At 45.6% G+C, this 17185-nt stretch overlaps 1 protein-coding gene across 2 annotated transcripts; it reads right to left on the bottom strand.

The window, feature by feature from the left end:
* Nucleotides 1–202: 202 nt before the first annotated feature.
* Nucleotides 203–15094, bottom strand: RAB35 (RAB35, member RAS oncogene family). 2 transcript variants are annotated; one of them, XM_082203514.1, is made up of 6 exons: nt 14820–15088; nt 8880–8930; nt 8143–8266; nt 3838–3962; nt 3347–3471; nt 203–2501 (listed from the first exon to the last, which is right to left on the bottom strand). In XM_082203514.1, the coding sequence occupies exons 1-6, from the start codon at nt 14869–14871 to the stop codon at nt 2370–2372; spliced, it is 609 nt and encodes a 202-aa protein (XP_082059640.1). In that variant the 5' UTR covers nt 14872–15088; the 3' UTR covers nt 203–2369. The 2 variants fall into 2 exon arrangements, with proteins under 2 accessions (XP_082059640.1, XP_082059641.1); XM_082203515.1 differs by lacking the exon at nt 3347–3471 and having other exon boundaries at nt 14820–15094.
* Between the last annotated feature and the right edge of the window lie 2091 nt (nt 15095–17185).

Genomic DNA, 17185 nt, shown 5'->3' with positions numbered 1-17185 from the left:
CTCTCCCCTCCACTTTGTGAAGAAATATAATCTAGCAGATCCCTTTCCAAAAGAGGCTACATACAAGACATCTGCATACAATACATTTTTCTGACGGGCATATGGAGCCTAACTGGGGGGGGGGGGGGAAGAGTCAAGGAAGCCAGAGAAGAAATGTGCACACCTGGTATTGGGGGAGAAGCAAAAGACAGGAGCCTCAAAGGAAGATTTGGCAGCTTGGCACCTTTATTTTTAGTTTTTTAAAATTATTTAAAAAGCATAATTAGAAAGTTTCAATATACAGAAATAGTCCTAGCAAACCAGTTAGACATTCCACCGCTTGACATCAGCACCGCTAAAAACGCAGCTCTCCCCCCCCCATTTAATACTCCACAGGCACCACCCACTAGCACTGTCCACCAAGTAAATCTACCACCGTGAAGCATCCTTTAACGACTGGATTTATGCAGCAGCACTGAGAAAAGACAAGAACCGGGAGAGGTGCTGCTAACGGCATCCTTGGGAGAAGCATCCCATGCTTCAACATTGGAAACCAGGACTGCTGCATTGGCAAAGCTCACACCCACGCCCCCCCCCTTCACAAAAGACCACTGCAATATGAGAACCATCCCCCCTCCCTGTCACACAATGAGGATCCACCGTTGCTTCAGCCCGTGAGTTCCAAAACAGCACGTTCCATCATTTTCTGCGGGCCTCTTAACGCTAGCCATTCCTTCCCAATTGGTTTGCTCAGCTCACATTCTCAATTCTGGAATTAGTGAGAAGTTAACTTACAAGAGACGCACAGAGCAGACAGCTGTGGAAGATGGGCAGCTGGGATGGATGTTGTCTTTGAGAACAATTTCACCGGCCGAAACCTGTCACATTCGCCGCTTGCGTGGGAAAAGCCTGCAGTCAGACTACTTGCAATGCGATTGCACGAGGGCTTTATGCAACCATAATTGTTGATTTTTGTTATTCAAGGCAAGCAAAACAATAAGGGTTTTCAACTTAGCCCTTCTTGCATAATTCAATGTCCAAAGGGTCAGTGACGCTGGAGAGCCTCCTATCAATTTCATATTCAGGGGGAGGAAGGAATCATTTTGGTTGAAAAACATGTGCTCTCCTATAGCTTGAGCCATCTTAATATGCTAGGTGAGCTCATTTTGAAACAATGAGGAGGTAAGCCTCTGGTTATTTCCCTCCTAAAGCCCACCATAGCCATTTAAAAAAGAACAAGGGGGATAAAAACCTTTTACTTTCAGCATAACCAGATCAGAAATCCAGTCAAAACTGCACAAACCACAGCAAGAAGCCCCATCCAATACCTAAGAGACCACCTCTGGGTCTGATAAAGGACACAGAAAATAGCCTGTTGACACCTGTTGGGTGCAAGCACCATTTGGAAGAGCCAGATACCCCTTCAGCTCTTAATTTGTGGGAAAAGGGAACAAAGCAAGAGTCACAGAGAATGTTGGCAGCCAGAAATGCACTTTTGAGAAATGCACATCACGTAACTGTGTGCAGAATGATGAGTGCAGGGGTGGGGAATAGTTTTTGAGAGATTTACACTTTGGTAGCTCTTAACAATGTAATGGGAGAGAGATTCCACCGGGGTGGGGATAATACTAGTTTTAAGTCTCACATCTAATTGCCAAAAATTTCATTTCAACTGGCCAGAGAAGTTAAATTGGGATGGGGGTGGGGGAAGCCTCTCTCACCCCCTGCCAGGGAGTGTGGAGAAGAAAGAGAGCACGGCTATTCCAAGAAGTGACAAAGCTCCAGCAACATTGGCTATTCTGGAGACTGGGGAAAAAGGAATCTCGGAAGGTTGCCCACACAGCCTGAAAAAGTAGCTAAGGCCTCCATCCTAGCCTGAAGGTTAACAAAGGCTGAAGAGGAATGAATGCCAACAAGGGGCAGCTTCACTTAAGGACATTGTACTGTACTCTTTGGAGGGAGAGAAAAAATGGTGAACTCTGAAGAAGTCATGATTGGTCGATAATTAAGAAGGCAGAAGCGACAACGAGGGAGGCGCAGCTGGTTAAAGCACAATATACATTATGTACAAAACTCTTGAGATCAAAAGTCCACTTGGTAGGCAAAGTCATTTTTGTCTACAAGATGTTCTTGGGGGGGGGGAATAAGGTAGGAAAGAGGGGGCAGAATCACCTCCATCCAATACCTCCTTGGCACTATTGTGGTAAGGTGCCTCCTGACCGAAAAAAAATGTGGAGAGAACTCATTTAAATAACGGCACAAACTGAGGGGTGTGCGGGGGGGCAGGGAAGAGTCCTCCCGTGGCCTAGCCCAGTGGAATCGCCGCCTGCATCTGGCTGGAAGGGCTGAGCTGTCTGAGGGTGCAGTCTCTGCCGCAAAAGAAAAGGGCATTAGCAACACCGGGCCTTCTTCCGTTTACTGTTCTTCGTTAGCTTCACCACATCGTTCTGTTGCTGCTGCTGCTGCTTCGCTAGGTTGTCTTTTTTGGCTCGCAGAACCAACTCTGTGATGCAGTTGAACATCTGAAAAAGAAAAATGCAAGATGAGAGTGGAGAACTCTGAACAACAATAAGCAACACGCCGGAAAGCAGACCAGCAGCAGTCTCTGGCTACACCAGAAGTGGCCAGTTCTAGAATCAGGGGTACTGAAGACATTATGTTAGCTGGCCACTAACTAGAGTTAAGAGCTTGGATAATGGGATCACATGTTCCGTCCCAAGCTCCTCACCCCTCTCGCCCCTCTTGTTCAGCATGGCAGCTGAACAATGTTGTCCCTGCTGAACACAAATTGATGGGTGCTATTGAACAAGCTTTAAGAACAGGGATGCAGAAGCTCCAGATGTTGACAGATTCCCATCAGCCCCAGCCCCAGGGCCAATGATCAAGGGAGACAAGGGAAGGGGTAGTCCAACCCGTGGAAGGCCCTAACCTGCTTTAAACAAGCTGCGAGGGGCAAGTGACGTGGTTCTGGATAAAAGCCTTAAGGATACTAAATGGGGAGGGGACCAGAATAAGAGGTAACTTTTGAACCACAACTCCCATCAGCCCCCAAGGTAAGGAAAGGAAATATGTGGCCTTTCACATGCTGTAGGGCTGCAACTCCCATCCCCCTGACCATCGGCCCCGCTGGTTATGCCAAAGGACTCTCTTCACCAGCCTCCAGAAGCAAGTCTATTGCTTTCTACTTCCTACATATCAGGCACTCAGCAGAGAGAGGGATGCTTTCTTCACAACCATGTCAACGCCTTCTTTGGTATGTAGCCTAGAACAGTCAAGGGATCAGCAATGTGCTCATCAGAAGCAACATGTCCCCTGTGGGATTAAACGTAAGCCGCCACCTCCCATCTTTTCCTTGGTTATCACTTACTTCTTCCACATTAATATTCTCTTTGGCGCTGGTCTCAAACAGTTGGATCCCCATCTGCCCAGCAAATTTATAGGCGTCTTCCGTCTCCACCACTTTCCGTTCTGGGTCATCATTCTTATTACCAACTGCAAGTACCAAGAAGTCATATTTAGCATTTATACAGCTCTTCAAGGTGATCAAACCCTTCATATTCTCAGTAATTCAGACAACAGCCTTATGAGGTAGAGCCATATGATGATGCCCACGTTGTAGGCTGGGGTGGGGAATAGACAGAGGCTGAGAGACAGAATCTTGCTTGCGTAAGACCACCTGAAAAGCTCATGGCTGAAGTGTGACATCAACTGGGACTTAAACTGAGAAATTTAAGCTGGTTCACAGCTCAATCTGCCACTAGGATTCTTTAGCTACCATGGGAAAGTGCAGTCCTATGAATCAGCCAACAGCTGGCCACACTAACATGACTCAAAGGCTGCTCAAACCAGGCAGCTTACCTAATATCCGGCACACATCGTCGCAATTCTGGTTTATTTCATGCAACCACCGCTTGACGTTCACAAAGGACTCAGCGCTCGTAACATCATAAACCACAATAACCCCGTGTGTCCCTCTGTAGTACCTGCGGAGAGAAAGAGGTGTGTTAAGGCATGTGTCTGTGACACTTTGAGATGCTTCACATGCTTGCTTATTGGGGGGGAGGGGGTGACAAGGAGAGAGAACACCAGTATACCTGAAGCAAGCAAGATGGCTGTGAAAGGCTTGGGGTTGCCTTTAACTGCTTGGACTGGGCAAATAGAAATTGTGATAGGAATATAAGGGCAAAAACTGGAGCCTTTGAAGTGGGGAGAGGGGAACCACACAAACAGACAATGATAGGCTGCCTAGGCTTCAGCACTGTGGGGGAAGCACATGATGCAGGAAGTAGAAGCAAGATTCTGTGGGATGCAGTGTTGGCAGAGATGGTTCAGAATCTCAGATTACCATGGAGAAGACTCTGTGAGCCATGGACAACTGCTGTCACCATGAGCTTGAAATGGATTAGAAATTCAGAAAAGAGAGATGAACACAAGAGGAAGATAAAAAAATTTTTTTCTTCCAGTAGCACCTTAAAGACCAACTAAGTTAGTTCTTGGTATGAGCTTTCGTGTGCATGCACACTTCTTCAGATACACACGAAAGCTCATACCAAGAACTAACTTAGTTGGTCTTTAAGGTGCTACTGGAAGAAATTTTTTTTTTTATTTTGACTATGGCAGACCAACACGGCTACCTATCTACTACTGGAACAAGAGGAAGATGTTACAGAAGGAATGATGTTTGCTGAACCAGTAATGTTACCGGCCAGGAAGCCATACTTGGGTAGGAAGTTTCCGAGCATGATAGGAATCCAACAGAACTGAGACATGCAAGGCCCATGGAAAGATTTGATGGACAGCTTTTTTGGTGGAACGATTGTGGCATTCACAGCTGCTATTTTGTGGGGAAGGGACCACAGTTCAACATTAAGGCCTGGCACGCAGAAGGTCCCAGGTGCAAACCCCAACATGTCTGGGTGGGAAAAAATTCTCTGCCTGTCAGTCAGTGTAGACCAGGACGGGGAAACCTTTAGCCCTTCAGATACTGCTGAACCACATATCCTATCAGCCCCAGCCAGCATGGCCAATAGTCAGGGTTGGCAGGAACTGCAACCCAACAACATTTGCAGGATCAAAGGTTCCCCACCCTGGAGGAAGACAATCCACCACCAGATAAACTAATAGTCTCAAATGGTGTGTAAGTCAACCTGATGTGCTAAAAGATGGGTTGTAAGACCTTTGGGCAGGGACCTGTTTATTTGCTGCCATGAACATTAGATGGTGTAGTAAAAGCAAGAGCAACCTGTAGGCAGGCTTACCACCAAGCAAATGGCACAAAAGGGGGAAAGGGTAGGAATAGAAGTCGGCTTTAAATGTTAATAAGCTTATTGTGCATTAAACAGCATCTGGACTGGTCACCTGACGTCACCCTGCACACTCCCTTGGTTCCATTTCAGTAGAATTTACCAGATACAGTCTTAAGAACATCAACTGGACCACACAACTATGTTTCTTTGTTGTAACAAATAGAATAACAAAACACAGAACTAGACAATTGTAAATCAGCAAGTGTATCTCACATGCTGGTTCAAACCTACTATGCGGCCTGCAGCATTTAAGCCTTCAGTCCCTCTTCAGGGTGCAACACACAGATGCACGAGTGCACACAAATCCTGGAACAATACCAACTAAATGCTGCAACCTGAACTCTGCTCATGTGCATTATTTTGGCTGAGCTTGCATGCCACTGGGAGGGGCCAAGTGACGTACAGAGCCCTGAAGCCCCACTCTCTGATCCTGCAATGTCTTGTTCAGCATTTCCTCTGACTTCTGAGATTTCCTCTTGCTCAACCCAGTCTTTATGCAAAAAGCTGAGATTCTGAGGGAACGGAATACCACATTGGATGGCTTCCCTGTGCAATTCTGAGGAACTTGAGTGCACACACCCAGTCCTGGGCATTGCCCTTTATTTACCAAGTGGATTAGGGGCAAAGGCATTCAGCAACTTTTCTTGTTTGCACCCGACATCTTCTTCTGGGTATTCCACACAGGGTACTGGTTCAATTCCAAAAGAGCCCTAAGTCCAAGTCACAATGTGGTGTGTTTGCGCGTGCGCGCACACACACATGCACACTCACACAATCACACACAGGAAGAGCTCTGCTGACACAGCACCAGTGAGACATGCTGCAGCTGACCCACACTGCCCATTTACCAGATATTCCGCAGTGCCTGGCTGTTTTACCCCCAACACATTTTCCTGTATGAATCTGGCCCACGCAGCACAACCCTCAGAGGATATGCCTCAGGACTTGAAGGAAGTCAGGGGCCAGTTCAAGCAGCATGCTGAAAGCTTGCTGTACATACTACTTCCTGCAGCGATAAAGAAATGCAAGATAGCAGTTTCCAAACAGGCTTTCATGTCAATTGGGGAGACCCCCACTGCACCTCAAGGTATACCGTCTAGTTAAGACATGCATTTGTCTCATTTCCAAAATATTTGTATTTGAACAATAATTGATTTCCCCTGCAGATACGCTTTATGTAAAATGAATTTCATCTGCAAATCTCATATTATAATCTAAGTAACATGCCAACATTAACCTCTTCCTCTGCCCTGAAAAAACAGCAGACATGGAATCAGCCTAATAAAGCAAAGCTGATTTCCTGCCCTGATTTGCTCCTGTTCTGTGAACAAGCACGCCTCCTGTGTTCTGGGCAGTGCAAAGCCCTTCAGCCAATATTTTTTTTAAGCACCCATTGGTTGAAGAAAAGCCGTCGTCTTGTATACACACTACGCATTAAAGGCTTATCAACACTGCAAACTTATTCAGTGGTACCTCGGGTTAAGTACTTAATTTGTTCCGGTGGTCCGTACTTAACCTGAAACTGTTCTTAACCTGAAGCACCACTTTAGCTAATGGGGCCTCCTGCTGCTTCCGCACCGCCGGAGCACAGTTTCTGTTCTCATCCTGAAGCAAAGTTCTTAACCTGAAGCACTATTTCTAGGTTAGCGGAGTGTGTAACCTGAAGCGTGTGTAACCTGAAGCATATGTAACTCGAGGTACCACTGTATTGGTTTAATGCCACTAACTGCCATGGCTTACCTCAAAGAATCCTGGGAACTGTAGTTTGCAAAAGGTGCTGGGGATTTTCTGTCAGTGATCCTTATCTGCCTTACACACTTCCCAGGATTCCTTGGGGGGAGGGTAGGACTACTGAAGTAGTTCAAGTCATGAGGTGGCAGTACACCCTTCCTTGCTCTATAGTAAACAACCCACTTGAGACAACAGACAACAGGAATTTAAAGACTAAAAGCTGGCAGGCAAATAATCCCCATTCAAAATACACACAGAATCTGGACTCAAGTCATCCAAATTACTTCTGTAGGGCACTTCCTCTTCTCAAGCATACGCCTATTTGCAGCTAGCCACACATTTCTTTTTGTGAGCAAGTCCTGCCAGAATGCTATGACGACATCCTCAAGAACAGAACAAGTGCAAAAAGGAACTGGGACCAACAGAAAGACAACCCTCCTACCAAGCTGCGATTCCAGCCTATACTCTTAACATTAGATCATGTTGGGAGGGGTAAGGAACTGGCAACCTTCTAGATCAGCGGTTCTCAACCTGTGGGTCCCCAGATGTTGTTGGACTACAACTCCCATCATCTCTGACCACTGGTCATGCTGTCTAGGAATTATGGGAGTTGTAGTCCAACAACATCTGGGGACCCACAGGTTGAGAAACACTGCTCTAGATGATGTTGAGTTCCAAACTCCATCAGCCCCACCCAGCAGGACCAATGGTCAAGGATGATGGGAGTTGGAGTCCAAAGAATCTGGAGGGCATCACCTTGGTCTAACCACCACACAGCACAGCAACATCTCACAGGCCACAGGTTAGCAACCTCTGGAGTAGAATCACAGAATCCTCATACCCTTATAATATACCTTTCTGTGTATCTTAACTGTCAAATGCTTTGGAAGACAATCTTGGCAGAAAAGCTAGGTAGTAGTAGCAATAAAAATAAATATTACTGTTATTGTTGTTATTAAATAGCACCATGTGTTTATTAGGTGGCAAGTTCTCATATACTTCTTCTGGTATTGTGGAAAGGTACCTTAGCTAATAATAGGCAAACTTATTTAAGCAACTAATCATTAAAAGACAGGATGAAATCAAGTCCTTAGGTCAACTGACAATCCTACTGAAATAAACTCACGTAGACGTGATGGTCCGGAAGCGCTCCTGTCCAGCAGTATCCCAGATCTGCAGCTTGACCTTTTCTCCATTAATCTCAACTGTTCGGATTTTGAAGTCTACTCCAATTGTGGTGATGTAGCTGCCTGTTGAGGGAAGCAGCACAAACAAGAAGCAGTCAAGCTAATAAGCTCAGCTGTACATACAGAACTTCAACGGCCAACGAAAGGGAGGGCCCTGTTTTCTCACCAGAAAACATTCAAGCTTCAAACCCCGAAAAATGAAAATAAAACTTTATGTTTTGTTCAGAAATAAAGACTGCAAACCCAAGAGCATTTAACAGGGAGAAGAAAATTGTGTTGAGCTCATGCACTATTTTGAATGGAAACCTTCTCCCTAAAAGACTTTAAAGCATGACATTCAGAACTTTTACATATATATATATATATGTGTGTGTGTGTGTGTGTGTGTGTGTGTGTGTGAGAGAGAGAGAGAGAGAGAGAAATGTGTTGCAAGTCACTTGGAGACCTTCAAGTAACAAGCAGCTAACAAGTTGAAATATTTATTATTATTATTAGTTCTGTGAGTATGTATGGGCAAATGGGGGGGGGCATCCTTGTCCCACTTGACCTGTTATCCCCAGGATCTAGGGTGATGAGCAAGGTGACTTGCCACCGGCTTCCCTGCCTTCAAGCCCCCTTCTCTTCTGGGGCTCCTTGGATGGAAAGCTCCTCTGGAGTTGTTCTGGAGCCAGCTTACCTGAGAAAGTGTTGTCTGCAAAACGTAGCAGCAGACTGCTCTTGCCAACACCTGAAAGAGAAAAGAGGGAATGCTCAAGGATGCAAACTGAACCAGAGTAGTGTATTTTATGCTTTATTTCAACCACTTTAGAACACAAAGCATGTAATGCTCTTTTTGTTGGGATACATCTAGCAACAGTAGCTTCACATATCTGGGACTTTTAAAGGTAAAGGTACCCCTGACCGTTAGGTCCAGTTGCGGAAGACTCTGGGGTTGCGTGCTCATCTCGCTCTATAGGCCGAGGGAGCTGGCTTTTGTCCACAGACATGGCCAGCGTGACTAAGTCGCTTCTGGCGAACCAGAGCAGCTCATGGAAATGCCGTTTACCTTCCCGCCGGAGCAGTATCTATTTATCTCTTAGGTGTACCCAAATCTGCTTACTAGAGGCAAATGCTTTAGGTTTTCTGGTGAGCAGGTAACATAGATAATCACACCCAGGAGCTCTTATTTGGCTACAGTTTGGAGAAGATTAAGAAACAGGAATCCTTCTTAAGCAGCAGGACAGATTCTACCAATCCCCTACATCATACAAGCCCCCAACACAAATGAGCAGATCTCTAACTTGAGTCCTCTGCAGGTGCCAGATAGGGGAGGGAACTGGGTAGTGTCTATGAATAATGGTTGGCTAAAAAGCCATGGGAAGGGGCCACTAGGATATCATTATATGAGCTGGTTCTTAATGACATTGTATGTTGCCAACAAAAAAGGAAAAAGTGAAGAACTCAGGACAGAGGCTCAATGAATGATTCATTTTAACTCTTGTAATTAAAGTTTTGTTATATATACTATTTTCTATTTATAAGCTACCTTGGCAAGACTGGAGTCTTGAAGAGCAATGCAAAAAAACATTCTAAATGAATAAATGAACAGCATTACTGGGGTGGGAAGGGACAGGAAGAATAGCTGCTATAGTTCATGCAGGAACCACATACGAGTCCTCATTATATCATGGAAATCTCTCCATGTTACCTTTTCTGGTTCAGAAGGTTTACCCCTTACAGGATCGATTGCAAAGGATAAACAAGATAAGAAGTGTATAGTTTCTGTGGACTAGGACAAGCAGCATACAATGTACATTACATAAGCATGTGTTCCTAAGGCCTACAAACCATTTTTTCAAGAGAACTGGTAACATTAATATTGGGATTAAATGGTACACCTTTTGTTTTTACCTAATTGGGATTAAATGGAATTTCTAATACTGGATTACATTTTGCCAGATAATGACCAACCACTGAATACTACCTAACCACTGTACCTGTAATGATTTGGGAAGCCCGTCATACCACCCTTTGCACAAGCCACGGGGGCGGGGGAAGTTTACAATAAAATCAAATAATATAATAGTACATAAAATCCATAAACAACACAATCCTTCAAACCACCACCATTCGTAACAAATCACTAAACAACAATTACTAAATAGTGGCAACAACTAATTCATTTGTCTCATTGGGTCCCCAAATGGTCCACACAAAAAATTATGTCTTAACTAACTGGCAAGGAACTGAGGCCAGATGCACTTCATCATGAAGGGAGTCTCACATGCAAGGAGCCACCCCTGAAAAGCTCCTGCAAGCACTGAAAAGAAGCCTCCTGCTTTTCTGTCATCTTTCAATTTTTTGTGCAGAAGCCTGGAAAAAATGAACATGGGCATATGAAGCTGCCTTATCCTGTCAGGCCATTAGTTGATCTAGCCCAAAATGGTCTATCCCAACCAGGCCTTTGCCCTTTTAAAATTTGGGGTTGGGGTGGATTATTGGGTTGTTTTTATTTTTATTATGTATTTTGTGGTTTTGTATTTTGATTATATTCTGTGAACCACCCTGAGACCTCCAGATATAGGGAGGTATATAAATACAATTATTAATATTATTATTATTAACAACAACAACAACAATGATGGCTGGCAGCAGCTCTCAGAGGTATGTTGTCATCACCCACTGTCTGATCCTTTTGTAACTGGAAATGCCAGATGCTGTTATAATAGCGTTCCAGTGCTTGGTGGGGCAATACAGACAACTGTTTTACTACAGTGTTGCATGGGCTCTGTGCTAAGCTACCATTTGGTAACTGGTCATCTAGATGCACCAGTTTTTAAGACATTTTAGAGCAGAAAATGGATGAAGAGTGGCTAAACTGTAAACTGCAGAAAGATCTCCCACCGCAGAGCCAAGGGAGCAGATGGAAAACTTGCACAGATTAGTGCCACTTCATACATTATGCATTCCCTACACAGGCAGCATTTTCATGTATGAATTAAACAGCGTGAAGCATTTTACACAGCACATGTCAAGCATTCAAAACCTTTCACGTACATTATCTCAGTAATCCCAACAACTATCTGAGGAGGTAGGCTAGTATTATCTGTATACAGCAGGTGAGGAGTGGGCTGAAATAATATAATCTTGCCTCTAGCCCCCTAGTGAGTTTGTGGTTTAGGTGAGATTGCAAAGGAGCATTTCCTGGCTCATACACAGCTACTATTGCTAATATTAAATCCTTAAAATGTTTTCTAGAGGCATTTATAAACTGTATGCAAAAGAAGAAGAAAAGGGGGGCAGGCTCTGCCCTTGGGTTTACAGTCTAAGTAAGTCTAGACACAAAAGGAACGGGGAAATGTAAAACAGCTCTTACAAATGTTAGCTCTGGGAACAGAGAATTGCTTTTAATTAACCAACACCAGAGGTCTCTAAGCTCTCATAGGATGGCCTACAAATCTAAACACCTACATTTCACAGTTGCCTCCTTCCCCATCCCATCAACCAGGTACCTTACATTCACAATGCAAACTGTATGTCGTGCAATCATTACAGAGAGAATTCTCATAGGCTGTTCCAGTTTTATAGAATGTCCTTTCTCTGAAGGACCACCAAACTGAAAATAGTTCAGAGGCAGGGCAAGACCTTCCTGGTTTTTAAGCTAGTTGTGGTTGAAGGGCTGCTTGCTTGGGAAGCCGGTGCTCAAATCCACATTCAGTTTTGAAACTCACAGAGAAAATAATTCCCTTTCCCTCCAACCTGCTCAGCTCAATTATTGTGAGGCCACTACTCTAAGCTCTTTGGGAGGAAGGGCAGGAAACAATCGATATTAAGCCAAATTACATGTAACGTCGCTGCCAGTACTTGGACCTTGTCACCTGTGCTTGTCCTCCAAAGTCTCCACCATTTCAGCATTTAAAATGCAATCTAGCTGGGACAGAGACCTATCCTTTTTGCAACACCACGCTCTAAGGTGTCGTGTATATGAATGGTGCTCCATGAATAGAAATGACAACGCGTAGGCGATTCTAACCTTTGGGTAAATGTTTGGTGGCCATGGAGATTAGGAGGAAGCGTATTTAAAATTTACTTGTTATTTCCAGTTACTTGGTCTCCTCTTATAACATCTATAAGATACTTTTTTAAAAAATCTGCAAAATATTTTACAGTCTTTCATTAATTATTATTCCTCACATTCAAATCTACCCTCTCCCTCCAAGGAGCTCAGGGCATAATAAATAACAGTCTCCCCTGCGCCTATTTTATTCTCACCACAAGCCTTGAAAGTATGCTGAGGGTTAAGAGCACAACTGGCTCAAGCTATGCAGTAGACTTCTCACCAGTGGCAAGTGGGGATGAACCCAGTGAAAACCTGTCTTGAACTACACCTGTGTTCAAGTATCCTTGTTTTCACCCATGAGATGTTCGACAACATGCAGACAGCTGGCATGGCATAGCGTCTAAGAGAGTTGTAGCCCAGCAGTTTACTCATACATGCCCCACTGTTTTTGAAGGGTCTTACTCAGAGGAAAGTAATCATAGGATTGAAACCTCATTTACAAATCAGGAAGCTCTTGGTTCAGAATGTATCCTCTACCACAAACACACTAGGTAACCTAAGGCAAGCTGTTTCCTTTCTTTAAGACTTGCAACTTGGAGATACCACTGACCTACCTTTCAAGACTGTTACAACAAGACCATGCACGAGGTAACCAGAGTCTGTGTGGTGTAGTGGTCCAGGAATAGTCAACAATGTGCCCTTCAAATGTTTTGGTCTACAACTCCTATAATCCTCTACCATTGGATGGGGCTGATGGGAGTTGTAGTCCAAAACATCTGGAGGATGCCACATTGGGATTAGACAGTCAAATACAAGAGCTATCAGAGCTCCAAGTCTTCATTCACCCGCTAAGTGACATAGGGCAGGTCACTTTGTCTAAGCTACCTCACAAGATTGCTGTGAGAATACAGCAGACAAGATATAAATATGCATGCCACACTGACCTCCTTGGGGGAAAAGGGGGGGATATAAAAATGTAACATTTATTTATTTACAATACTTATATTCTGCTTTATGGGCCTGAGCAGCTCTCAAAGCAATTTAGAAAAGTTTCTCATAAAAATAATCAAGTCTGGTATCAGGAAAAGAAATAGTATGGTTCCCTCTAGGGTGCCAAGATTATTTGAGTGGCATTGCCTGCCCTCATCCTTGGGCTTCCATGGCATTGTCCTTCAGGCCTCTGTTTACTAGGCAGCAGAGCCCACAGAGAGGGGCTGAGCAGTTAGAACAGAGGACAGAAGGAGGCAACTGTTTTAACTGATTCTAAAACTGTACTGTATTTTTGTATTACGGTTACCTACCCTTTGCTTAGAAACAAATAACATAAAGGAGGAACAGAATAAGCATAATAATAATAATAATAATAATAGATTGCTGCTTTACAAAGAAATACTCTGCTACCTCTCCTTGACATTCCAAACAAGAGCTCCAGGAAATACACACATACATAAATAGAATATTGTTTTGCAGTAGAAACATACATTCATTTCTCTGACATGCCCCCTCCAATCTTCCACAGGCTAGCTCTTCCCATTCCAGTTTCTTTATTAATTAATTACGAACATTTATATCCAACTTTTCATCCAAGGAACTCAAGTTGGAGTTTGTAGCTTCCCACCCCCAACAGTTTATCCTCACAACAACCTTGCAAGGTAAGTTAGGCTGAGAGGTACAATGACTGACCCAAGGTCACTGATTGAGTCTCACCCTGACTGAACAGGGGATTTGAAACCTGACCACCTCAGGTCCTAACCCAGCTGTAGCCAACCTGGCACCCTCCAGATGTTGTTGAACTACAACTCCTATCAATCCCGGCCAACTACTGTATTCCTACTATACTAGCTCATTGTTTCTTATACTGTGTTCTGTCCCAGGGATGGGAAACTTTGGTTCTCCAGATGTTTTACATCTCCCACCCTTGCTGGATGGGGTTGATGGGAGCTGTAGTCCAACAGCATTCAGAGTGCTTTAACCACTAGGAAACACTAGCTCTAGAGTCACCCTGCTTCCTCAAAGAAACCTCTGGGGTCCCCCCCGCACCTTACAAACAATACTCTTAAAAGCTCCAGGGTACAGATACATACATTAATAAATAGAAAATGAAGAGGGGGAGGGGGTAAACAGATATTATTATTCTCACTTCCCCCACCCCTTGGGGATCAAATCCCTACTCGGCCACGATGAAGCTCACTGGATGACCTTGGGCCAGGCACGCTCCCTCTCAGGCTAGCCTACCTCAGGGGGCTGTTGTGAGGATCAAATGGGGAGAAGTTACGCACGCCACCTTGAGCTCCTTGGAGAAAAAGGGCGGTATACAAAATGCAATGCAATAAATAAACCCCCTCTCCCCTTCCCTGACTTCCCCACTCTCCCCAAAGCTGATGCCGCCCCCCCCTTTGCCCAGATGCCCCCCCGGCTCTTCCGCCTCACACATCCTCCTCTCCGCTTTTCCTTCCTTCGAGGCTCTTCCGCTCCCTCCCTCCGCGCGGGCCGGGCCGAACTTCCTACCCTACCTCCCACCCCCGGCCCGTGCCCCGCCCCCTCCTCTCCCTCTCCCCCTCCCCCACTCTGCCTCACCGCTGTCGCCGATGATGAGGAGCTTGAAGAGGTGGTCGTAGTCCCGGGCCATGGCCGGCGAGGCTGGGGGAGGGGAGGACCGCCGGGCGCCCCTGGTGCCGTCGCGGGAAGGCCGAGTTCTCCTCAGGCGGCGGCGGCAGCGGCAGCGGCAACAGCGGCGCCTCCTCCTCACGAAGCCGACCCAGCAGCCGGAACTGACAGAAGCGGCGGCAAAGCAAGCGACGGCGACACCCGCCCCCTCCCCTTAGTCCGCCGTCTCGCTCTTCCGCACCAAGGCGCATGCGCGCCGCGCCGCCCGGGCAGCTGGAAAAACCGCCAGCTGCTCGAGCGCGGCTCGCAGCGCACGCGCGGCTCCGCCCCCTTTGGCCCTGCCCTGCCGCTTCCTTTCTTCTTCCTCCCCTTACCTCGCTCTCATTCGCTTCCTCTGCCCTTGCTCGACATGGCGGCCGGAGCGACCATTCCCGTACTTCTTTCTTGCTCGGCGTATTAATACGCGTGCGCACGGAACGGGAAGCGGGTGCAGGGGGGGGGGGAGTCACCTAATGGCAAGCGGCAAGGAGAGTGGGTTGGCATCTTGCGCATGCGCCGCCTGCGGACGCCTCTGTCAGCTCACCTGACAGGTTTCCCTGACAGGGGTAAGAGAGCGTCTTGACAGGATCTAGTTCACCGAACGTAGCTTCTGGAAACTCTGTTAACTGTATAGTGTGCGGAGGGGAGAGTGCCCCTGAGGGTGTGCAGAGTGCCTTCACTTCACCACATCAGGGAGCTGCCAGTCAAGGTGGGATGAACCATCATGACACTGCGCTCCTGAGAACATAAGAAGAGTCTGCTGGATCAGGCCAATGGCTCATCAAGACCAGCATTTCAAAAACAGGTCCTGAAGCCAAAGGCTACATCGGTACCCACATCTTCTAAAGTGGGATCACTATGGGGGCCGGGATGAGGCAGGGGCACGTCATACACTGACAGCTCCTACTGACAGTGGCCACATTCACAACATGCATTTAAAGCCCTGTAATACCACTTTGAACAGTTATTGTTTTCCCCAAAAAATCCTGGGAATTGTAGTCTGTTAAGGGTTGAGAGTTGTACAGTGGTACCTTGGTTCTCAAACTTAATCAGTTCCGGAAGTCTTTTCCAAAACCAATGTGTTCCAAACCAAGTACATTGAAAGTACAGTGGAACCTCGGGTTGCAGACATAATCCGTGATGGAGGCACACCCGCAACCCGCAGCATTCGCATCCTGAAGCACCGCTTCTGCGCAGATGTGATTTGGTGCTTCTGCACATGCGCGAAGCGTGGTTTAGTGCTTCTGCGTGAGCGGCGAAACCCGGAAGTAACCCGGTCCGGTACTCCGGGTTTCCCATGGTCCGCAACCCAAAAACACGTAACCTGAAGCGGTCGTAACATGAGGTATGACTGTAATGCAAAACAGATTAATCCATTCCAGACTTTTCCTAAAACAGCAATTTAACATGAATTTTACTATCTAACGACACCATTGATCCATAAAATGAAAAAAAAATCTATGTACTATAAAATAAATAAGGCAGTATTGTAGATGATAAAAATCATCATCCACACAGTCACAAAAACAAATTAACCAGAAAAGCCTCAGAAACAAAAACGCAAAATAAATAGCAAAAACAAAAGTGCCAAACTTAATCCATTCTGGAAGTCCGTTTGACTTCCGAAATGTTCAAAAACCAAGGCGCAGCTTCTGATTGGTGCAGGTGCCCTGGAAACAATAGCTGACAACTGCAACGGCCATTTGGCTTCCGAAAAACCTTCAAAAACCGGAACACTTACTTCCGGGTTTTCGGTGTTTGAGAACCAATGTTTTTGAGAACCTTAGTGCCCTGCTACCAAGTTTTAGGCCTGATGACTGGCCACACAGAGATAAAAGTGGGACTCAAGTTGCCTCCAGACTCTCACTATTTTGTGTTTGCCCAGTCAAAGTGCTCTGTCACCCCAGTGCAACAAATTTGCTTAAAAAATAAAACTAAACAGCAACAGATTTTGCATGGGGGAAATGCACTGAAAAGTGGGGGATAAATGATAAATGGGAAAACATAGCCACAAAAGAAAGAAATCAGGATGAATGCTCATTGTCACTGCCCCAACTATCCTAAACAAGTTTTGGGTCGGAGGGAATGGCTGTCAGGGTGGTCTAGAAAGACGCGGGTTTCCAAGGCAGACTTGGTCCATTGTCTTTGCTTTTTGGAACAGTGTTCTGAAAGCATCCTCTCTCCAATGTATTTACGCTCAGCTCCATTGCCTTCAACAGTTCAATTTGTATCTGGGCAAGCGTGTACATCAGAAGGGCTCGTGATAAGACTATGGTTAGATTAAAGTGCTGTGTAAA

The sequence above is a fragment of the Podarcis vaucheri genome (genome assembly GCF_965113315.1).
Source record: "Podarcis vaucheri genome assembly, chromosome: 16".
Classification (NCBI taxonomy): Eukaryota; Metazoa; Chordata; class Lepidosauria; order Squamata; family Lacertidae; genus Podarcis; species Podarcis vaucheri.
This window is presented reverse-complemented; position numbering and strand designations above follow the sequence as displayed.